General features: G+C 36.9%; 1 protein-coding gene across 1 annotated transcript in view; it reads right to left on the reverse strand.

Annotated features, from left to right (window-relative positions):
- RNF180 (ring finger protein 180) overlaps nucleotides 1-25,882 on the reverse strand; it is a 194,824-nt gene that overhangs the window by 151,793 nt on the left and 17,149 nt on the right. Inside the window, exon 2 of the mRNA XM_044223994.1 lies at nucleotides 13,007-13,141. Within this exon, the coding sequence (XP_044079929.1) occupies nucleotides 13,007-13,141 (135 nt within the window). The remainder of the gene's footprint in view (nucleotides 1-13,006; nucleotides 13,142-25,882) is intronic.

Below are 25,882 nucleotides of genomic sequence, written 5' to 3' on the forward strand. Positions count from 1 at the left end.
AGTATGAAGAAAATACTACTAAGGAATTCACCAAAATGGCTGTTTAAATTAAGAAGTTTGCATAATTTCAGTATACAATGTCAACATACAAAGGTCTGTGTATCACATTTCTGTATATTAACAACAAATAATGGGAAAGCAAAAATGTTTAAAATATCACTTAGAAAAGTATCCAAAAATACGCCTTCATTAGGTATAAATTTGATGCAACATATTTAAGACCTGTCCACTGAAAACGATAGAACGCTACACAAAGAAATTAAAGAAGACCGAATTAAACCAATGAATATATCATATTTTTAAGATATCAGTTCTTCCCAGATTAATTTACAGATTCACCACAATCCCACTCACTGCTCAGAAGATGAAAGGCAGAGTCCATACACTTCCTACTTTCAACACTTACTGGATCGGTGGAACAGGATAGAATCCAAATAGACCTGTATACATGCTCAATTAATTTTTGGTAAATATGCCAAGCTGATGAGAAAAGATACACTCTTCAAAAAGTGGTGATGTGACAACTTGATAACCATATGAGGCTAAAAGAAAACAAAAAAGTCCCAAACAATCTTTTTTTAAATTAACATACAATGTATTATTTGCTTCAGGGGACAGGTCTATGAATCATCAGTCTTACACAATTCACAGCACTCACCATAGCACATACCCTCCCCAATGTCCATGACCCAGCCACCCTATCCCTCCCATCCCTCTCCCCTCCAGCAACCCTCTGTTTGGTTTCCTGAGATTAAGAGTCTCTTATGGTTTGTCTCCCTCCCTGGTCCCATCTTGTTTCATTTATTCCCTCCCTTTCCCCCACGACCCCACACCCTGCCTCTCAAATTCCTCGTATCAGAGAGTTCAGATGACAATGTCTTTCTCTGATTGACTAACTAGAGGGTATTATGCTAAACAAAAAAATCTTGATGCTTACCATATACCATACATAAAAATAACTCAAAATAGATCTGAGTCCTGAAAGGTAACACTGTAAGTACAAACTGTCTAGAAGAAAACATAGAGGAGAAAACCCTGTGGTAGGAAATGTATTCTCAGAGTAGAAAAACACAATCCATTTAAAAAAAATGATAAGGTAGATTTCGTAAAAATTAAAACAATCAACTATTTGAAAGGTATCAGTAAAGAAATAAAAACACAAACCACAGACTGGAAGAAAATTCACAAAACCTGTATCCAACAAGAAATTTTTAGCCAGAATATTAAAAAAACGTCTTACAACTTAATAAGAAAAAAAAACCCCACAATTTAAAAAATGAGTACAAGATTTTTAACAGACACCTCACAGAGGGCACATACTGATGTTCAAAACCACATTTAAAAAAAGGTAGAACACCATTAGTCACTGCAGAAATGCAAATTCAAACAACAGTGGATTCCACTGTATATTTATTTTAAAAGTTCATAAAGAAGAAAAAGAGGAGGATGAAGAGAGAAAGAAAAAGAAAAGAACTAGCAGTATCAGTACTTACAAAGAGCAACTGAAAATCTCAAACATTGCCAGCATAAAAGCAAAATGGTACAGTCATTTTAGAAAACCTTCAGTCAGTCACTTAAAAACAATACCTGCACTTACCCTAAGACCTAGCAGTAGCTGGCAATAACCAGGAGAAATGAAAATAGATATCCACATAAAGATTTGTATACTCATAACAACTTGTATATTCATAACAACTTTATTATAGCTCAAAACTATAAACATTCTAAACCTCCAAAACAACTATGGCATCCCTACAATGGATAAACAACCACAGGATCCACATAATGTAGTAATATTCAGTTACAAAAAATCAACTACTGACATATGCAACAACATGATTCAATCTGAAGTGTGCTTGCTTTTACTTCCTGTATTCTTAGAGAAAATTCCTTTAAAAATGTGATTTTTTAACAGTTTGGTCATATATGAGCCAAAGCTCATCTTAACAAATTTAAGTGGACTATACAAATCTGTTTGTTAAAGAACCTTGGGAAACTTACTGAAAATGACTCAATAAAAATAAGCAGTCTAGCTTTACCTAAATATCTTGCCTTAGAAATGAAACAAAGGTATGGATAACATCTTTGTAGAATAGAATTAATCTCACAAAGCAGAACAGAATTAATCTCACAAACGTCTGGCCTCATACACATTAGCCCCTTACGTTAGGAGCTGACCTTTATTGAGATTAGTCTAACTGTAACGAATTTTTTTTTTTTTAATTTATTTGACAGAGATCACAAGTAGGCAGAGAGGCAGGTAGAGAGAGAGGAGGAAGCAGGCTCCCTGCTAAGTAGAGATCCTGCTATGGGGCTCAATCCTAGGACCCGGGGATCATGACCCAAGCCAAAGGCAGAGGCTTTAACCCACTGAGCCACCCAGGCGCCCCTGTGATGAATTTTTTTAAAAGACTGTTATTGAGAACACAAGCTGGAATGCACAAATAAAGTCATTTTTACTTTGATATTAGGTCCAAAACTTTCTCTGAGTTTTCAAGGTTTTATCTATATATGGACTAAGTAAATATTTCTACACTGGTACAAAGAGCAGTGGCATATTAATGTCAAAGTAAATTAATGGCAGTCATTCTATCAATATTTATTGAATGATTAATAGACACTATGTTAACCATATACAGGGAGATAAAATTTCTATATACACACACACACACATGCACATACATATAAAATGAAGTAATAAATATGTGTATGTGTGTGTGTGTGTGTACAAACACACACACATACACACACACACACACGCCGGGGACTATGCTGGGTACCTTATATTTATTATCTCATTTTATTATTTCATTGTACATACTCCATTATATTATGTAATCAAATAAAGTGATCATATTTAATCTTGTAAGACTGACCATAATAGCAAAGAAACCATCATCGACTATAAATTGTAGAGATGCTTCTTGAACATTCTTACGAGAATAAACTGGAATCACAGTTCTCAGAACTATGAAGGGTATTTTAGAAGGTAATTACTTTTACTAGCTCACTAATATTTATGTTGTATTTACTATGCCCAGGCATAGTAAGGACTGTTTTAAGGATTTTTACTATTTTACAGAGAAGGAAACCAAGACAAGAGCAATTAGGTAACTTTTAAGTAACTCGTCCAAGGTCACAGAAGCAAGGATTTCCAGCAGACAGTCGGGCTTCAGAACTTCCGTCTTTAGTCACTGAGGACAGAGTGACCTCAGTCACAAGTGTTACTTCCTGTATCAAATAAATACTATTGTTTTCAGGCAATCAACCTTCTGATATCATTAGCATGAGTATGTTTTCAGTCATGATACTACTTTTCCCTTACAAAAAACCAAAACAAAAAAACCCAAAAACCTGAGCCATAACTTATTTTTAAATTAACCACAAATGATACACTAACTTATAGAAGATGAATGGTAGGTTTAGAAAAAAATTCTACAACTGATTCTGAATGGGACCCAACCTGATTTTTATTTGACAACTATTAATATGAAGCAAGCACATATTTTTCTCTAAATAGTTAAGAGTTAAAGCATTGTTTCATGCCAACAGAGGAAGAAGAAAATCAATTACAGCAACGGATACACGTGAGGGGAATATGAAAGGCTAGGTGAAGAATGTACAGTATTCTCTGTTTTTTCCTCAGGAAACTTAGGTATAGTAAACAAAGACAGCCAGGGTCAACAAAGTAGCCTCAATTATAAATGAGACTGCCAACTACTTCACCTGTACTTACACACAGTCTTAGAAAACACATGTAATATTCATGGTATTTATTTCCAATATAGTTTAACAGGTAAAGCAGGGCATCACACTATGAAGTTTATAAGTCTACTGTCAACTAATTTTTAAAACTTTTTTTTTTTATTACATGAAATGTATTATTAGCCCCAGGGGTACGGGTCTGTGAATCACCAGGTTTACACATTTCACAGCACTCACCATAGCACATACCCTCCCCAATGTCCATAACCTCACTCCCCTCTCCCAATCCGTCTCCCCCCAGCAACCCTCAGTCTGTTTTGTGAGATTTTGAGTCTCTAATGGTTTGTCTTGTCAACTAATTTTTAAAAATCAAAAACATATGTGATAAGACAAATTTTAACAGATGTAATTTAAGATAAATGACTACAATGGAAGCAACCCGATTTTAGGAATTTAAAGCCTTTAAAGTAATAGCATGAATGGTTATCTCCTTTGGGAAAAAATTAAACTGAAAATTACAAAAACAGTATTATTAGGACTTAAAAAAACCTCGCGAGACAGTCTTTTCAGGTCTCAAATTTATATTTGGGGGAGGAAGGAAGAGAAGAAGGAGGAATTAACAGCCAATTTCACTTAATGCTATCCAAGAAATACTGACAAAATATCTTGTAACTGAAATAATTTGTTCAAGCAGCAGGGGGAGCCAAGGCATTGTTATTTTTTTTGTTTGTTCTTTAAGGGTAGGGAATGTTTCTAGTTGCTATGTATAGGGTGAACTTCATTTAATTTTAAAATTACAAATGTTATGCACTATCTTTTTATCACTAAATGATCTTTAAGATTTTTAATTAAGCTTACAGGTTTAATGTAAAAAGCTGACATAGACAATTTAATATTATATGATATTTTTGAAAGATGTTAAACATTTGGCATTTCCAATGTTAGCATTACTACTCCCTCAGCTAATTCATTAAAAGTGAGCCAACTGTATATTTAACTACATGGCTATAAACATAACAAGGAAAAGGGTAAAAAATATGTCATTTACATTATTAATTAGAGTGTTACAAATATAAAGGAATCAAATTCTATTATCCTGACCCTCCCCTTTTTTTTCCTATTTGTACTCTGAGAAGGTACTTGAGGATGAAAACTTTTTTTACTCAAAAGGTCAGAATGAATAAAAAAATGATTTAAAGCCTCACTTAGGGTCTCCCCACATTCAACCTTGTCAACTTTCCAAAAATTCACTCTTCACACAACACACACAACAAAAATAATCTTTAAAATTCAATGGTCATATCACTCCTTTTCATTAGCTTCCCAGCTTTTAAAACAAAGATCAAAGCCCTTAATTTGGTTCGCAAGGCCATAAATGATCTAACTAATATCTTTCTTTGAAGTTTTAAATCCTGCCACACTCCCTCTTGATCTCTGAAATCCAATCATGGAAATCTTCTAATTCCACGGATAGCCCATATTCTCTCCAGCACAGGGCCTTTCAACACGCTGGTCCCAAAGTGTAGAATGTGCTTCCTCATGTATTGCTGTCACTAGTCTTCCACCACATCCCCACACAAGTCACTTCCTCAGACAAGCCTTCCTGTGACAAGTTAATTCAATCCTGTCTATATCATGTTCTTATGGCTTGCTATACTTTTTCTTTTTGCCATTTACATGGCCATAAGTTAATATTTATGATCAACCACTATCCCAAAAGCTTCGCAAGGACAGGGCATCTCCCTTGTGCTCTTGTTTGAATTTCCAGTGTCTATTATAGGAACTGTTTGTTGTTTCTTAGCTTGGGCTCCCTTACCAAAATACCAGACATAGCCTGTGTGACTTAAACAGAAGAAATTTATTCCTCTCAGTTCCAAAGGTTAGAAATCTGAGATCAAAGTGGCAGCATGCTCAAATACCAGAAAGATCGCTCTTCTTAGCTTGCGATGGTCATCTTATCACTGAGACCACACATGGTGGACAGAAAGAGAGACCTCTCTCTTCTTATAAGGGCACAGTCTTTTCAGGTTAGGGCCCTATTCTTAAGATCTCATTTAATCTTAATTACCTCCTAAAGACCCATCTCCAGATGCAAACACACCGGGGAATAAAACTTCACCATGAGCTTGTAGAGGAGATACCATTAAGTCTAAGCATGTGGAAAGATTAAGTATGAAATAAATATATGCTGACACTAACAAAAGAGAACATAGAAATATTTCAAAATAAACAATATAAGTATGATTTGTTTCATTATTGTAGCTACTGGAAAAAAGATACCATCAGGTTAATAAAGTCAGAGAGAAAATGAGCAAAATATGTTAGCCAAAAAAAGGTGGAAAAGTTGTATAATCCAATACTCAATTCAACATTCAGTAATCATATCTTGGCCACCTTGATTCTAGGAATGGAGTTTGAAAACTGAAACACTCCACAGTCTGTAACGGAAAAAAAGTCATAACCCAGTAATTATAATGCTTTAAAATAAGTGTTCGACAATTCCTCAGTCCCCATTTTCCTCCATTCACTAAAACCTGGTACTTGGCCTTCAATTCTCTCAACTACAATGAACCTTGACCTCCTCTTTGCTAAAGCCAATGTACACTGTCATGTAGGGTGTCTACACATGTCCAGTTTGTATGCCAGTTCAACACAAATCTGGAGGGCACCCTTCACAGACCCACACCCTGCAGAACTGTGCGGTGTACAACCTGTACACTTAAGTCAGACAACCTGTGTCTAGTCTTTGACATCTCACCAGAAGACCCAGTGCCATTAATCAACCCCTCTTCCTAGGAGATACCCATCCACTGAATCGTGTAACACCGTATCCTGATTTTTAGCCCTACCTTTCTTGCTCATCTTTCTTCCCACTGTGTGCGCTTTGTTTTTTCTGTCTATCCTTTCAACACTCCTTGGCCCTCTTTCTCACTCCATTCACATTGCACATGGCGATCTCATGTACTGTCACAATTGTACTCTCCACTTGTATGCTGATGACTCCCAGAATCCCACTTTTAGTTCAGATCTCTGTTCTCAATCCCATATCCCTAGAATCAGCAGCCTCTAAGAAATCTCTACTGGAATGTTCTATGAGACAAACTTGACATGTCCAAAGCTGAATCTAAATTGACTAAAAAACTAAAACTGAGGACACCATTCTTTTTTTTTTTTTTTTTTTCCTGAGGACACCATTCTTAATCACTGGCCAAGACCTCACAAATGGAGAGCATTTCTGTCATTGCATTTTTATGTTTTCAGGGTTTTTGTTATTTTATTTTTATTTATTTTTTTGACAGAGATCACAAGTAGTCAGAGAGGCAGACACAGAGAGAGGGAGAGGCAGGCTCCCCACTGAGCAGAAAGCCTGATGCGGGGCTAGATCCCAGGACCCTGAGATCATGACCTGAGCCAAAGGCAGAGGCCCAACCCACTGAGCCACCCAGGTGCTCCAGGTTTTTGTTAGTTTGATTTTGATTTTGGTTCTTGCTCATATTTCATGTATCTTAAGCCTAAAAGCTGGGGTAGGAGGCCCTTTCCTCCTTGTGGACACTGTAAACTGTCTCAAAATTTCCTTCCAAATTCCTTCTTGCATGCCTTACTACAAGCCAGGGGCTGGAAAGCTAAAGTTCAAATGTCCTAGATTGCCTTACAGCTCAAGTTCCACACATGACCTAGCTTCCACCAGGCTGATATACCTTCTCAGTATTATGAAAGCAGAAGCGATGACTGTATCTGTGCTCTTTTTTTCTAGTAGGCTTGGTTTTGAAGGTATTTGGTTATTCTGCACCAAGTTACTGTGATCCCAGTATCAAGTTTTTGATGCTAAAAAGCAGAGTGTGAGACCTCCATTTCCTGGCATGGACAGGGCTAAAGAAATGTGGTCCTTGAGCCAAAAGCTATGGATGCCATCTTCCCAGTTTCCTGATCCTGATCCTCTGTGTTGTTCTGAGGGTCATTTCAAGTCCATGTGGTGCGCTGAGGACAGCAGAAATAGTCTGAGATTCACTCAGGGTGAGGAGATTCTAAGGGGGACCCCCTACATAAATTTGGGTTATGATCTCAGAACAAGGGTGAACGAATAGTAAATGTGTTGCTCAGAGGAAGACAGAAGGAAACTTGCTAATGTCAACTGTGGTACTCAGTAAAAGGAAAGGGAAAAAATCTTCTCCTCAGGTCACAGAACAATTTCTTAAACAAAAAGTACAAAACATGAAGGAGATGACTAAAAGTCAACTACAGTACATGATGAACTCCTGTTCCTTTAAAAATTCCACAAAGAGGGCGCCTGGGTGGCTCAGTGGGTTAAGCCGCTGCCTTCGGCTCAGGTCATGATCTCAGGGTCCTGGGATCGAGTCCCGCATCAGGCTCTCTGCTCAGCAGGGAGCCTGCTTCCTCCTCTCTCTCTCTCTGTCTGCCTCTCTGCCTACTTGTGATCTCTCTCTGTCAAATAAATAAATAAAATCTTTAAAAAAAAATAAAAATTCCACAAAGAGTACAATATAAGTTACACAAACTGGCCAAAGATATTTGCAATAGAAAAACCAATAAAGGATTAGTATTTAGAACGCATAAAGAAAAACAAAAAACAACAAAAAAACCCCAAAGGAAAAGCACCTACTAAAAAACAGGTAAGAAAAAAAAGCCATTTGACAGAAAACACCAAGAGCCTGAGAGATGAGATGTGGAATGCTAGTGACAGTGACAATGGGGGTGATAAGCAATGCTCAAGCACTGCTCCTAGCATTGTCAGCAGAAACAGTTCAGGGCTACCCAGCAAAGGCTGAGCGTGCACATGCCTTAGAAGGCTGCTGCCTTTACTCTCAGAAATTCACTCCTGCCTATGGGTGCCAAGGTATGTACAAGAGAGCTCATAACAGCACTGTTTGTAAGAGCAAAACACTGTAAGACTCCGGCGTCTTGTCAAAGCAGGAATGCATTGTACACTGTGAAGTATTAATGCGCCAGAACACTACACCAAAGTAAGAATCAGTGGGAACTGTACTAAACATGGCGATTTCAGTGAAAGCAACAATTCCTGGAAAAAGACCCACTTACAGTGTGATTTCATTTACAGAAATTAAAACAACACAACACTTTCAGAAACAAACTTATTTTATACACATGACTTTTTAACTGTATAGTTTAATAGGCAATAAAGGTAAGAGGTGATAAATTAAGCATTCTTTCAGCATAGTATCTGATAAAATTATGTTTATGTTTAGGTTCAGTATTTTTAGTTTCCTTTAATTAAAACCGATCTTTTGTGGGGTGCCTGGGTGGCTCAATGGGTTAAGCCTCTGCCTTCAGCTCAGGTCATAATCCCAGGGTCCTGGGATTGAGTCCTGCATCAGGCTCTCTGCTCAGCAGGGAGCCTGCATTCCCTTCCTCTCTCTCTCTGCCTACTTGTGGTCCCTCTCTGTCAAATAAATAAATACATTCTTTAAGATAAAAACCCCAGATCTTTTGTTCATCGTTAATAATTTTTATGAAATGTTTCCATGTGTAAAATGTAAAGCGTTTTTATAGTTAAAGAAAGATGGAAAGAGAAGCAAATACCAATATATCCACTACTCAGTTTAACTAATATACAGCCACTACTTTAGAAGCCCCCTCAGGATCCTTGATTACATATTCTCCCAGACTTAACAATGATACTAATTCTGAAGATTAGCTTTTAAGAGGGTTTTACATATGTATGTATATATGTATGTATATATATGTATGTATATACGTATGTCTTATTTTACATGCATATATTTTAATATTTTATGGAAATACAAACATTGAATATAGATTTATTTCTATAAATATATATTTAACAAATTATTTTATATATTTTTAACTTATAAGGCAGTTTTAATAGGTATATATGTGTCTATGTGTGTATATATATATATATATACACAAATATATGTAATAAATATAACAAATAATATACATAATTAATATATTATTATATAATCATATATTATATTAATAATAAATAAATAATAAATAAAATGTATATATATGTATACATATACATTTTATTTTAAATATGAAGCTACGGCAACAAAAATGCGTTCAGTGGTTACCTGGGTCTGGGCATGGGTGCAGGGCAAAGGGCCTAATGTAACTTTTTGGAGTGATGGAAGGTTTTTAAACTCTATTACAGTGACAGTTGCTCAACTCAAATATTTACTAAAAGTCATGTAACCATATTCTTTTTTTTTTCCAATTTATTTATTTTCAGAAAAACAGTATTCATTATTTTTTCACCACACCCAGTGCTCCATGCAACCTGTGCCTTCTATAATACCACCACCTGGTACCCCAACCTCCCACCCCCCCGCCACTTCAAACCCCTCAGATTGTTTTTCAGAGTCCATAGTCTCTCATGGTTCACCTCCCCTTCCAATTTACCCAAAAGAACATACCCTCCCCAATGTCCATAACCCTACCCCCCTTCTCCCAACCCCCCTCCCTCCAGCAACCCACAGTTTGTTTCGTGAGATTAAGAGTCACTTATGGTTTGTCTCCCTCCCTATCCCATCTTGTTTCATGGATTCTTCTCCTACCCACTTAAGCACCCATGTTGCATCACCACTTCCTCATATCAGGGAGATCATATGATAGTTGTCTTTCTCCGCTTGACTTATTTCCCTAAACATGATATGCTCTAGTTCCATCCATGTAACCATATTCTTATAATGGATGAATTTTATGGCTTATAAATTAAACTTAAAAAGTTATTTGTGTGTGTGTGTGTGTGTGTGTGTGTGTGTGTGTTTTACTGTTTTGGTTCTTCTGGGAAACCGTCCATAACTAGACCAGGCAGCAGTTGGTTCACCTCCCTTTGTTACTGTACTTAAAAATCAGGATATACTGCTTGGCCTGTCTTCATCTAGGTTTAAAGCCCCTAAAAAAAATAAAATAAAATGAAATAAAAAAATAAAAAATAAAGCCCCTAGAGAAGTAGAATGCTTTTTTGTATTCTGCATCACTTTCTTGCACAACCCATGCCAATACTAAAGTAGCACTTAATGTTTTCTTGCTCATTAAATAACTATTAAATGAATTAATAACCAGGAGTTCTGCACTTAAATAAAAGTATCAGCCACTCTACTGAGAAGGTGTGAAATTGCATGCTGTCCTGAGGGAGGAAAAAAGGAGCAAAGAGACGGTAGAGTTTAGAGTACTTGTTCTGGACCTTCAGTGTCAGGTCCAACTCTAGCTGCATTGCTTAGGAAAAGTATGATCTGGAGCAAATTATTTAACTGTCTGTACCTCAGTTTCTTTATCTATGAAGTAGAGATTATCTTCCTCAAGACAATCTATTCTTACCATATAGGGAATAACATAAGACATTTAGAACAATGCCTAACCAACAAGCACATAAAAAGGTACTTGACATCATTAATCAGTAGGGAAATGCAAATTAAAACTATAATGATATACCAGTATACATCTACCAGAACAGCTAAAATTACAAAGTCTGAAAAAGGGCTGACAAAGATGTAGAGCAAATGAAATTTACATTCACTTTGGAAAACTGGTAGCCAGCTTTTAAAGACATTAAAATACACCTGCTCTGATGGCCAGGAAGGAATACTGACCATGAAGTTTAGGAAGATGCAGGTTGGAATATGAATGAAGGTGACTGTGACTGACTTCCCAACAGAATCCTGGAAAGCTCCCTAATTTCGATTCTGTGTGACAGAAAAAGGCAGGCATGAGAAGGTCTCATTACTGCCTTTTAGGATTGCAGTTGAGACGAGCATGCTTATAAAGTGAATTAATATTTTAAAGCATTTAGAAACAATGCCTGACATAGCAATGTTATACCAGTAGACAGAGTTAAAAAAAAAATACCTACTCTGTGGGCCCTCAGAAAAAATAAAATGGAAACACAGAAAATCTTTTACAAGAATATTGATAGTAGTTTTATTCATAACCCAAAACTAGAAATTCAGATATCTAACAAGAAAAAAAATTGATAAATTATATATACATAAATGATAAATGGCATTCTACTCCGTAAAAAAAAGCAACAAAAACCAAAAAAAACTACAAATACAAAACATAAATGAATCTCTAAAACATTTGCTAACCAAAATAAGTCAGGTACAAATGACATGCTGTATGTTTCCATGTGAATGAAGGTGGAGAACTGGCAAAACTAGTGTACGGTGATAGACATTAGTATAGTGATTGTCCTATGAGAGGGAGAGGAGGGAACTGGCTGGAAAAGGGCAAGACAACCTTCTGGAGTGATGGGAATTTATATATTGATCTGATTCACAGCAGAAAGGAGTGAAAAATTTTATCAAATTGTAGACTTCATTTTTTTTTTTTACTCTGTGTAAATAATACCCAACAAATTACTCTTAGCATAAGTTCCCCCACCCCATTAAAATTTTTTGTCCATTTTTATGAAGTATCTGATATGTAGTAAGTATGCAAACAAAATTAGCTACTATTATCCATTCTAGCCGGCTACTTTGTTAGAGTGGTGAGGAAATAATCATGATTACATATGGTTGAGGCGAAAAACAAAACAAAACAAAAAACCCACAAACTAACAAGAACCAAAACCTGAGTGTCTCTCAAAGAAGGGCAAACAAACAATGACAGCTGATTATAGTCACTGTATTGAAAGAAGAACTCCCTACAGTCTATGAATTACTGTCGAGTTGTACTTCTTTCATACTGCCTCTTCCCTAATGCTCTTAGAGCAGTTGAGGGATTTTATTTTTATTGTTTAAAAGCCACTTATTTTCCCCAGGATGTCTAATTAAGAGCTTTTAAATATTACTTAGATTTTCCTATTGACCTTCAAATTACACATGAAGTTGCTCTTCTAGGTCCATATTGAATACTAACTATACACACAAACACACATACACACATACATATATAGATCTACACCTCTATACATGCACACAAATATATATGTATTTATAAATATATATAAAAATAGGTTTTCCACTTCTTACTAGGATCTTGAACTTAATTGTGACTAAGGCTCATTCATGGTGGGGATATGAAAAACACTAACCATTATCTTCAACTTACATCTATGATACTGCACTTCAAACTTTGAGGGCATGTTCATGTCAGCAGCTAAATGTACAGTTAATTTTAGCCATGGAAAATGAGATGGCTTGTGAATACCACTTTGAAATGTTTTCAATGGTAAAGCAAAATAAAGTAAAAGAATCTAAGACAAGTGTTAAAGGGATAGGTGTGCACCTGTGGGTGTGCCCACAGCATTCAGATACTAGCAAAGTGTTTGAAGACTGGAGTTCACAGTACTTACCTTAAGAACTTGATTCTCAAGATAATTCATCAAACAATCAGAATTTGCTATACATTTTCTACATTTCCAACAACGAAGAATACTTATGTCTTCTTGATTATGATTTTGCGTTATCAATTCTTTGCTTCTTTTCATCTGTGGAAACATTAACACATTTTTAAAAGTTGGAACTGTGTCAGATTAAATGTGATTTTCTAAACTCTTACCACATTAGTTACACGTGGATCAGAAGAAAGAGAATTATCATTTAATGAGGTACCTACTAGTAACCAGGTCTTAGCTTAGCAAGACTCTATAAACTATGTCCTGGATTGAAAATTCCATTTAATGGGGTGCCTGTGTGGCTCAGTGGGTTAAGCCTCTGCCTTCGGCTCGGGTCATGATCTCAGGTTTCTGGGATTGAGCCCCGCATCGGGCTCTCTGCTCAGCAGGGAGTCTGCTCCCCCCCCCTCCGCCTACCTCTCTGCCTACTTGTGATCTCCCCACCCCCTCTGTCAAATAAATAAATAAAATCTTTTAAAAAAAAGAAAATTCCATTTAATTATGATGATGATGCATTTTGTTAGTGATTACCAGCTTATTTTACTTTTGCAGAATATTTTGTGTCTTTTTATTTCCATCTTTCTCTCACTAAAAGTCATAAAAGGCAACTGCTAAAGGGTCAATTAAATAAGTTAATGCAGTGGTTTTAAATGAGTCCTAACAAAGAACCACAAATATTCTTCTAAATAGGAAGTTTTAAATACCCACAGCATTAAATTTGAAATACAATAGAATTTATTGAGTTGCAGTTAGTTATGTGAAAATTGGAAGTACTTACTTTAAATTGATGGCAAAATCCCTTAACCTGAATGCAGTACTTTCTCTTGTATATTGTATTCAGTGAAACAAAAAGACTTATAGAAGAGCCCTACCAATTTTGTAGTCTACTTTTACACCTGAGATTTTATATAAATAATGGAAATTAGACCATTTGGGCAGAAGAGTTTCACACTAATAATGATCCCCAAATAGGTGGAGTATATTTATTAACTTGTCTGGTAACCATTTATTAGAAAGAAAGGAAATGTCTACTCTGCTATCCACAAGGGACTAACTTCCCTGGCCACATTTCCTCATTTTTTAGCTCCTTCATCTTTCATTCGTTCATTCAACATTAACTGACAGCTAACCAAATGCCATACAGTGAGTCAAACTCCAGGGGGCAATAGGCTGAGTAACACTTATTTTCTGTCTTAGAGGTGCTTGGAAAGTTTTAAAAAATGATACTTAGGCCCCACTCCTAGAAATTTTAACTTATTTGGAGGTGGGGAGTGAGTTAGGAGTGGGCACTTTAAAAAGTTTACCCGAGGTAATCCTGGATAACTTTTTAAAGTATGGTCAGGTTGAAGACAGAGATGTATTACACAAACTATTAACTAAATTGCAACAGCTATAAGGACTATAGAAGAGGGAAAACTGAGGAACCCTAACCACATTTAAGGATTTAAGGAATCCTGTATAGGAGGGCACAGCATGCCCCTCTTGCAGCCCATCTAGCTCTGACCTTCAGGTAGCTAATTCCAGTTCTGTCTCCACAGATATCATCAGAGCTCATCTCATTTAAATTATGTCCTCAATAATCTCAAGAACATCTTAATTTGCAAATGTCTTATCTCCTCCTGCTTGATGTGCCTTTCTTCATTGTTGAAACCCTCTCTATTTGGCACTCCTTTCTTCTCTTAGTATCTTATGTCCCCATCTCCCTTTTAACCACAAATAGTTCTCAGCCAAGAGTAGGGACTCTAAGAAGAGGTCCTATCAGAATCAACAATGGAGGAGGTAGGCAAGATGGTGGAGAAGTAGCAGACTGAAATGACATCAGGTTACAGGAGTTCAGCTAGATAGTTATCAAACCATTCCAAACACCTACAAACTCAACAGGAGATCGAAGAGAAGAAGAGCAGCGATTCTAGGAACAGAAAATCGACTACTTTCTGAAAGGTAGAACATGCGGAGAAGTGCATCCGAAGTGACAGGAAGATAGACTGTGGGAGGAGGGGCTGGTTCCCGGCAAGCAGGGGAGCAGCAGAACACAAAATCAGAATTTTTAGAAGTGTGCTCCACTGAAGGACATTGCTCGAGAGGCTAAGCAGGGTGGAGCCCTCACAGGGACAGTGTGGTCTCAGGTCCCACAGGGTCACAGAAAGATTGGGGGTGTCTGAGTGTGGCAGAGCTCCCAGGTATTGAAGCAGGGAAGCCAACTACAGAGACAGAGCCAAAGAGTGAGCTCTCAGCTCGGGGTTACCTTAAACTGTGATCCGTGGCACAGCTGGGCCACCCCTCTCTGAGCAGGGACCCCACAAGTGGCAGATCTGGGGAGACTCACGTTCCTCCCCCAGGAGGAGCAGCATGGAGCAGGAATTGGCTGGGTTTGGAGACTCCAAAGGGGGCTGTTCTCAGTCACAGGCAAGGTGAGCTTGGAATGTGGTCAGATACCAGGGAGACAGGAGTGACTGACCTATTTTCTCTGAGGACACACTGAGGAGTGGAGCACCAAGCTCTCAGCTCTTACTGCCATTTTCACTCCCGTCCTCCAGAGCTCTATGGAAAGCATTCAGGGAACAAAAGCTCCCGAGAGTGAACCCAACCAGATCTCTTAGCCAGGTCCCTGGAAAGGGCGGTGCAATTCTGCCTCAGGCAAAGACATTTGAGAATCACTGTAACAGGCCCCTTCCCAGAAGATCAGAAAGAATATCCAGCCAAGACCAAGTTCACTGATCAATGAGAACTGTGGAACTCCAGAGCTCAGGAAAGCAACACATAGAATTCATGGCTTTTCCTCCATGATCATTTAGTCTTATACAGTAAAATTAAATTTTTTAAAATTTTATGTTTCTTATTCTATTTTTAACTTTTCTTCTTTCCTCTTTAAATGTTTTCAACTAGTTTATCTTAACAATACCTCTCTAAAAAAATCTTTTTAAACCTTCATTATTACAGTCATATTCTATCCCTCATTGTATTTAACCTGATTTTTGTATACACATAGGTTTTTTCTTTTCTAAAAAAACTTTGAGATACAATTTCTTCTAATAGATCAAAATACACCCTAAATATAAATTTACACCTTAAATCTAGCACATGGCTTTGTTCTAGTCTTCAACTTGAGCACATTCTCTCTTTTTTTTCCTTTTCTTTTTCCAACCAAATTATCTTATCAAGTTCTTTTCAGAATTTTTTAAAATTTTCATCATTACAGGCACATTCTATCCCTTCACCATGTTCATCCTTATTTTTGTATATATATAAGTCTTTCTTTCTTTAAAATTTTGGGATATAGTTTTTTCTAAGAGACCAAAACACACCCAAAATCAAGTGGGTGGCTCTGTTCTATTCACCAGTCCTATATCTATATCAAATATATATATATAATACACACACACACACACACATGTACATACAAACATATATATAAATTTCTTTTTAAACCTTTTCTTTGGCCCCAGTTTGGGGGTCTCTTCTGATTTGGCTAGTGTACATTTCTCTGGGGTCTTTGGCACCTTTTAGTATTTTATTCTCTCATTCAAATAGTCTTATCTGGATAAAATGACAAGGCAGAAAATTCACCACAAAAAAACACAACAAGAGGTACTATTGACAGCTAGGGACCTAATCAATACAGACACTGGAATATGTCACAACTAGAGTTCAGAATGACAATTCTCAAGGTGCTAGCTGGGCTTGAAAAAGGTATGGAAGATACTAGGGTGGAGAAATAAAATACCTTTCTGGAGAAAAAAAAGAACTAAAATCTAACAAAGTTGAAATAAAAAAGCTATTAATGAGGTGCAATAAAAAAATGAAGGCTCTTACTGCTAGGATAAATGAGGCAGAAGAGAGAATTAGTGATATAACAGACCAAATGATGGAGAATGAAGAAGCTGGGCAAAAGAGAGACAAACAACTACTGGACCATGAGGGGAGAATTCAAGGGATAAGTGATACCATAAGATGAAACAACATTAGAATAATTGGGATTCCAGAAGAAGAAAGAGAGAGGGGCAGAAGGTATATTGGAGCAAATTATAGTAAAGAATTTCCCTAATATGGCAAAGAAAACAAGCATCAAAATCCGGAGGCACAGAGAACCCCCCACAAAATCAATAAAAATAGGTCCACACCCCGTCATCTAATATGAAAACTTACAAGTCTTAGTGACAAAGAGAAAATCCTGAAAGCAGCTCGGGACAAGAAGTCTGTAACATACAATGAGAGAAATATTAGATTGGCAGCAGACTTGTCCACAGAGACCAGGCAGGCCAGAAAGAACTGGCATGATATATTCAGAGCACTAAATGAGAAAAATATGCAGCCAAGAATACTATATCCAGCTAGGCTGTCAATGAAAACAGAAGGAGAGATTAAAAGCTTCCAGGACAAACAGAAACTAAAAGACTCTGCAAAGACCAAAACAGCCCTACAGGAAATACTGAAAGGGGTCCTCTAAGCAGAGAGAGAGCCTAAAAGTAGTAGACCAGAAAGGAATAGAGACAACATACAGTAACAGTCACCTTGCAGGCAATACAATGGCACTAAATTCAAATCTTTAATAGTTACCCTGAATGTAAATGGGCTAAATGCCCCAATCAAAAGACACAGGGTATCAGAATGGATAAAAACATAAGACCAATCGATATGCTGTCTACATGAAATTCATTTTAAATCCAAAGACACCTCCAGATTTAAAATGGGGGGTTAAACAATTTACCATGCTAATTGACATAAAAAGAAAGCTGGTGTGGCAATCCTTATATTAGATAAACTAGATTTTAAGCCGAAGACTAAATAAGGGATGAGGAAGACACTATATCATACTCAAAGGATTTGTCCAACAAGCAGATCTAACAATTTCAAGTATCTATGCCCCTAACATGGGAGCAGCCAACTATATAACCAATTAATAACAAAATCAAAGAAAGAAATTGACAATAATACAAAATAGTAGGGGACTTTAACACCCCCCTCACTGAAATGGACAGATCTAAGCAAAAGATCAACAAGGAAGTAAAGGCCTTAATTGACACACTGGACCAGTTGGACATCACAGATATATTCAGAACATTTCATCCCGAAGCAACAGAATAACATTCTTCTCTAATGCACATGGAACATTCTCCAGAATAGATCACATCCTGGGTCACATATCAAGCCTCGACTGAAACCAAAAGACTGGGATCATTCCCTGCATATTTTCAGACCACAATATTCTGAAGTTAGAACTCAATCAAAAGAGGAAAGACGGAAAGAACTCAAATACGTGGTGGCTAAAGAGCATCTGACTAAAGAATGAATGGGTCAACCAGGAAATTAAAGAAGAATTGAAAAAATTCAGGGAAACAAATGAAAATGAAAACACAACTGTTCAAAATCTGTGGGACACAGCAAAGGTGGTCCTGAGAGGAAAGTATATAGTAAAACAAGCCTTTCTCAAGAAACAAGAAAGGTCTCAAATACACAACCTAACCCTACACCTAAAGGAGCTAGAGAAAGAACAGCAAAGCAAGCCTAAACCCAGCAGGAGAAGAGAAATAACAAAGATCAGAGCAGAAATCAATGAAATAGAAACCAAAAGAACAGTAGAACAAATCAATGAACCTAGGAGCTGGTTCTTTGAAAGAATTAATAAAATTGATAAACTCTGACCAGACTTTTCAAAAAGAAAAGAGAAAGGGCCCAAATCAATAAAACCATGAATGAAAGAGGAGAGACAACAACCAACACCAAAGAAATACAAACAATTATCAGAACATATTATGAGCAATTATACACAGCAAATTTGACAATGTGGAAGAAATGGATGCATTCCTAGAGACATATAAACTACCAAAACTGAAACAGGAAGAAATAGAAAACCTGAACAGACCCATAACCAGTTAGGAGATTGAAGTAGTCATCAAAAATCTACCAACAAACAAGGGCCAAGGGCCAGACAGGCTTCCCAGAGGAATTCTACCAAACATTTCAAGAAGAATTAATACCTATTCTCCTGAAACTGTTCCAAAAAAAATAGAAATGGAAGAAAAACTTCCCAACTCATTTTAGGAGGCCAGCATTACCTTGATCCCCAAACCAGACAAAGACTCCATCAAAAAGGAGAATTACAGACCAATATCTTTGATGAAAACAGATGCAAAATATCTCATCATAATACTAGCCAATAGGATCAAACAGTACATTAAAAGGATTATTCATCACAACCAAGTGGGATTTATTCCTGGGCTTCAAGGTTGGTTCAACATCTGCAAACCAATCAATGTGATACATTAATATAAGAAAGAATAAGAACCATATGATATTCTCAGTAGATGCTGAAAAAGCATTTGACAAAGTACAGCATCCTTTCTTGATCAAAACTCTTCAAAGTGTAGGGATAGAGGTTACATACCTCAGTATCATCAAAGCCATCTATGAAAAATCCACAGCAAATATCATTCTCAATGGGGAAAAAACTGAGAGCTTTTCCCTTAAGGTCAGGAACACGGCAGGGATGTCCACTATCACCACTCTATTTAACATAGTACTAGAAGTCATAACCTCAGCAATCAGACAACAAAAAGAAATTAAAGGCATCTGAATCAGCGAAGAAGAAGTCAAACTAACACTCTTTGCAGATGATATGATACTTTATGTGGAAAACCCAAAAGACCCAAAACATCAAAACTGCTAGACTCATACAGGAATTCAGTAGTGTCAGGATATAAAATCAATGCACAGGTATCAGCTGCACTTCTATACAACAACAGCAAGACAGAAGAAAGAGAAATTAAAGAATCAATCCCATTTACAAATGGGTGTAATTGCACCCAAAAGCATAAGATACCTAGGAATAAACCTAACCAAAGAGGCTAAGAATCAGTACTCAGAAAACTATAAAGTGCTCATAAAAGAAATTGAGGAAGACACAAAGGAATGGAAAAGTGTTCCATGCTCATGAATTGGAGGAACAAATATTGTGAAAATGTCTATGCTACCTAAAGCAATCTACACATTTCATGCAATCGCTATCAAAATTCCATCCATTTTTTTCAAAGAAATGGAACAAATAATCCTAAAATTTATATGGAACAAGAAAAGACCCCAAATAGCCAGAGGAATGCTGAAAAATAAAGCCAAAGTTGGTGGCATCACAATTCCAGACTTCAAGGTCTATTACAAAGCTATCATCATCAAGACAGTACTGGCACAAAAACAGACACATAGATCAATGGAACAGAATAGAGAGCCCAGAAATAGACCCTCAACTCTATGGTCAACTAATCTTCAACAAAGCAGGAAAAGGACATCCAATGGAAAAAAGACAGCCTCTTCAACAAATGGTGCTGGGAAAATTGGACAGCCACATGCAGAAGAATGAAACTGGACCATTCCTTACACCACACACAAAAATAGACTCAAAATGGATAAAGACCTCAATGTGAGAAAGGAATACATCAAAATCCTTGAGGAGAACAGAGGCAACAACCTCTTCTACCTCAGCCACAGCAACTTCTTCTTACAAACATTGCCAAAGGCAAGGGAAGCAAGGGCAAAAATGAACTACTGGGACTTCATCAAGATCAAAAGCTTTTTTTTTTTTTTTTAAGATTTTATTTATTTATTTGTCAGAGAGAGAGAGCAAGAGCAAGCACAAGCAGACAGAGTGGCAGGCAGAGTCAGAGGAAGAAGCAGGCTCCCTGTGGAGCAAGGAGCCCAAGGTGGGACTTGATCCCAGGACGCTAGGATCATGACCTGAGCCGAAGGCAGCTGCTTAACCAACCAAGCCACCCAGGCATCCCAAGATCAAAAGCTTTTGCACAGCAAAGGAAACAGTTAACAAAACCAAAGGACAACTGACAGAATGGGAGAAGATATTCACAAATGACATATCAGATAATGGGCCAGTATTCAAAATCTATTAAGAACTCATTAAACTCAACACCCAAAGAACAAATAATCCAATCAAGAAATGGGCAGAGGACACAAACAGACATTTCGGCAAAGAAGACATCCAGATGGCCAACAGACACATGAAAAAGTGCTCCACGGGACGCCTGGGTGGCTCAGTTGGTTGGACGACTGCCTTCGGCTCAGGTCATGATCCTGAAGTCCCGGGATCAAGTCCCGCATCGGGTTCCCAGCTCCATGGGGAGCCTGCTTCTCTCTCTGACCTTCTCCTCGTTCATGCTCTCTCTCACTGTCTCTCTCTCAAATAAATAAATAAAAAGAAAAAGTGCTCCACATCACTCGGCTTCAGGGAAATACGAATCAAAACCACAATGAGATACCACCTCACACCAGTCAGAATGGCTAAAATTAACAAGTCAGGAAATAACAGATGCTGACGAGGATGCGGAGAAAGGGGAACCCTCCTACACTGTTGGTAGGAATGCAAGCTGGTGCAACCACTCTGGAAAACAGCATGGAGGTTCCTCAAAAAGTTGAAAATAGGGCTACCTTACAACCCAGCAGTTGCACTACTGGGTATTTACCCTAAAGATACAAATGTAAGGATACAAAGGGGCATGTGCACCCAAATGTTCCTAGCAGCAATGTCCACAATAGCCAAACTATGGAAAGTACCTACATGTCCATCAACAGATGAATGGATTAAGAAGAGGTGGTATCTATATACAATGGAATATTACGCAGACATCAAAAGAAATGTAATCTTTCCATTTGCAATGATGTGGATGGAACTAGAGGGTATTATGCGGAGCAAAATAAGTTAATCAGAGAAAGACAATTATCATATGATCTCCCTCATATGAGGAATTTGAGAGGCAGGATTCGAGGTTTGGGGATAGGGAAAGAAAAAATGAAACAAGATGGGATTGGGAGGGAGACAAAGCATAAGAGACTTAATCTCAGAAAACAAACTGAGGGTTGCTGTTGGAAGGGGGATATGCAGAGGGTGGTTGGGTTATGGACACTGGGGAGGGTATGTGCTATGGTGAGTGCTGTTAAGTGTGTAAACTTGGCAATTCACAGACCTGTACCCCTGGGGCTAATAATACATCATATGTTAATAAAAAAATTTATTAAAAGAAAGAAACGGGTAGTCTTTATAACTTATGTAATGATATAACTTATATAAAAGAAAAACTAGCTCCAAAAATATAATACAACTTTGACATACCAAGTAGACAAGGATACATAAAACAAAATGAATATAAGAAAATTGTATACCAATTTATTTGTGAACATGGATGCTAGAAGCCTAAATAAGATACTAGCCAAGAGAACCCAACAATTAATAAAACAAAGTTTTATGACCAAATAAGATTATTTTCAGAAATTCAAGGAATGTATACAATGGAAAAGAAATCTATACAATATATTCAACAAACTAAAAGATTCAAAGGAAAAAACACACAACCACCATACAAGATGCAAAATAAAACTTGTGAAATTCCACACTTACTCATCATTAAAAAATGAAATATTTAGCACTGTAGACACAGAAGGAAGTTTACCTAACTTGACAAGGTAGGAATTTATTGAAAACTTCAGTAATTATTATATTTGATCACAAAACTTTAAAAGCATCCCCTGAAAATCAAGAAGACAATTTTGCTCACTATTCACCATATTATTCAACTTCACAGCAGAACTATTAGCTAACAGAATTGAAGGAAAGTAAGGAAAAGGCTCAAGGACTGAAAAGAGTTAATAAGTGAAAAGAAACTAAATTTCTGTTCTAATACATGACATCATTTTTTCTTTTTTGGGCTGCAGATATTTCCAACTTCTTAGGACTACCTAAATCACAGTGGTTAGCAAGTTTGTTCCATGATACTGAGGAGCAAACATGTATGGATAAACATTTCTATCACACACACACACACACAATTTCTCAGTTCCATTACCACACTGCTCATTCTATTGATTTTCAGCTCAACTACATCACTTTCATGTACTTGGTACTGTATATAAAACTTTTATATACTGGTATATGTATTTGCCTTAAGCTGTTAAAATTCAACTTTTTAAAAAAGATTTTATTTATTTTAAAGACAGAGAAAGAGAGCATGAGCTTGTGGGCAGGGGAGGGGCAAAGGAAGAGGGAGAGAGAGAATCCTAAATTGACTCTACACTGAGCATCGAGCCTGACCCCAGGGCTTGATCTCATGACTCTGAGATCATGACCTGAGCCCAAATCAAGAGTCAGACCCTTAACATATGAGCTACCCAGGCACCCCTAAATTCAGCTTTCTGATTTACATTCAATACTTCCAATATTATTAATGAGCAGAAAGACACCTCCCACCCCCTTCCAGTACATTTCTTACCAGTTTACATGGTAAGAATAAAAATCATGGGAAATACTTTCCCACACTGTTTTCCTTATTTGAAGGACATAGTGTGCTACTGAAAGAAATCTTCTAGGACACAATGTTACATTTAAAAATAAGGTAATGCAGTGCTAGTAATATACTAATTCTCCTTTAGAATTGATTTCTCAGTCTAAGTACTTATTTATGGGTACATGTACTCACTTTGAAAATTCATCAGGCTGTACACTTGCGATCCATTTCCTCTTCTCTATGTAATAACTTTCAATATAAAAATTACTTTAAAAACTTGCAGCAACTTCAAAGTCAGTCTTTGTTGCCCTCTCCCCTATCATAAAATCCCATGGTTGCCTCTATTTTGAGAAAAGTGGGTAAAGAATGCTCAATATGGAGCAATGTCTATAGTGGTAACTTTCATCATTTAGTTCTGGTTTTGAGGTCAGTTTTTATGATAGATGGAAGTCAAGGAATTCCAACGGGAATGAGACAAGGAATCAGAGATGTTTTCCTACCTCTGCTTAGAAGGGGATTACCCATTGCCAGGGAAAACTGGAGAATGCAGAAAATGTAACAATGTGCCCCTGCTGGCCTCTCATTATAAAACCAATGTGCCAAAAATCAGTTCATACATGGAGACAGTCCAAGCCCCTTTCACCACCAAAGAACTGGTTAAACGCTAAAGGAGACTTTTGTAATTCAAACCCTGAACAAGCTGCAATGGGTTAAGATAGAAAAAGCTAATGTTAAGGCTTCTCACATAAACATTATAGTTCACAATGTGCTACTTTTCCATACCAACTTCAAATCTAACAGGAGACAACGACAAAAAAATACACTTTCATGTTTCATGCATAGAACTTTGTATTCTAATTTTGTATCATAATAGTACAAAAAAGAGACAGTTTTAAATCAGTGATTTCCAGCAGTTTCATCATCTTTATATATTATTATCTAAAATTGGGGCAGAGAGAGGTAGAGATGAATAGGTGGAACACAGGGGAATTTTAGGGCAGTGAAGCTACAGTTTGGAATACTAGAATAGTGGATACATGATGTTATATGTGTGCTAAAACCTACAGAACCATATATAACATGAAGAGCAAACCCTACTGTAAACAATGGACTTTAAAAATAATACATCAATATCCTTTCATTACTCCTAACAAGTGTTTCACATTAATAGTAGATGTTAATAGGAGAAACTGTACAGGGGGAGAGGAATGCATGGGAGCTTTCTTTCTGCTCAAAATTTTTTTTTATAAAGCTAAAACTGCTCTTAATATAAAGCAAATAAAATTACATTAGGGGTTAGGGCTTCAACAATATGGGGAGAGAGGGAAGACAATTCAGTCCATAACAGTACCTAGTGATACCAAGCCAGTTTTCTCAACTTTCACATTATTAGAATGCTCATGTTTTATTGTGTTTCCTGTTAAAGAATGTGTAAAAGTAAAGTTCTGGCATAAAAGAAAATATTTAGTTCATAATTCCTTAAAAGGTAAAATTTATCTGCTAGTGAAAAAGAAAGAAATATGGCCAAAGAATTTGCAGGTCTCTTATCTATTATTTATGAATTTCTTAAAAATTAGCACCAAAGGATTTAAAATTGGTAAAAATGTGACATGAGTAATGCATACTAAATTAGAAAATAAAACACTAAACTGATTTAGCCAATTCAAACCATCTCAGAGGGAATAATATTTTTAACTTTTTAAGAAAAAGCTAATGAAACTATACTATAGTAAGGGTTGATGTCAACCTCAACTCTCAATACCATGTTAACTCAGCAGAGTGGATGTTGCTATTATGTTATATAATAATGAAGTATCTATACCCCTCAGGTCTGCTTTAGACTGGCTAGGAAGCAGTACGTCAACAGATAAACATGTCGGTGGGAGTCTATTTTCTGCTGATGAGATAGGATTCCTCTTTAATGTACAGCCAAAACAGACATTAGCTCTTGTAAAGCAATGATTCCATGAAGAAGGAGGAATGAAGGAAGAAAGGATGGAAGGAAAGAAGGAAAGAAAAAGAAAGAAGTCAGTCTTACTCTTTTGTAATGATGACAGCAGTAAAAAAATCAGAACTATTAAAAGAAATTGGAGTATTTTTATTTTTTTAGGATTTTAATTATTGATTTGAGAGAGGGAGAGAGAGCATGAGCAGGGGTGGGGCAGAGGAGAAGGAGAAGCAGACTCCCCACTGAGATGGTAGCCAGACTTGGGGCTCAGTCCCAGGACCCTGGGATCATGACCTGAGCTGAAGGAAGATGCTTAAAACAGTGAGCCACCAGGCACCAAGTAGTTCATATACATATGTATATATTTCCTGTATATATAAGGTTAACAAAAAATATATTGACGTCTGGCAGGATTTTTAGAGAATGACTGCTAAATTATTTTTTAGAGCATGATTTTTTAGAGAACGACTACTAAAATCAGAGAGAAAATGACTTACATAATAGGCATATTCCACTACTGGTTAAGAAACACACTGGTCATACCTTCTGGAGGCTTAAATTAAAAATGTGTATATGGGGGCACTTGGGTGGCTCAATGGGTTA

This window comes from Neovison vison, chromosome 1 (assembly GCF_020171115.1).
Source record: "Neovison vison isolate M4711 chromosome 1, ASM_NN_V1, whole genome shotgun sequence".
NCBI classification, from domain to species: domain Eukaryota; kingdom Metazoa; phylum Chordata; class Mammalia; order Carnivora; family Mustelidae; genus Neogale; species Neogale vison.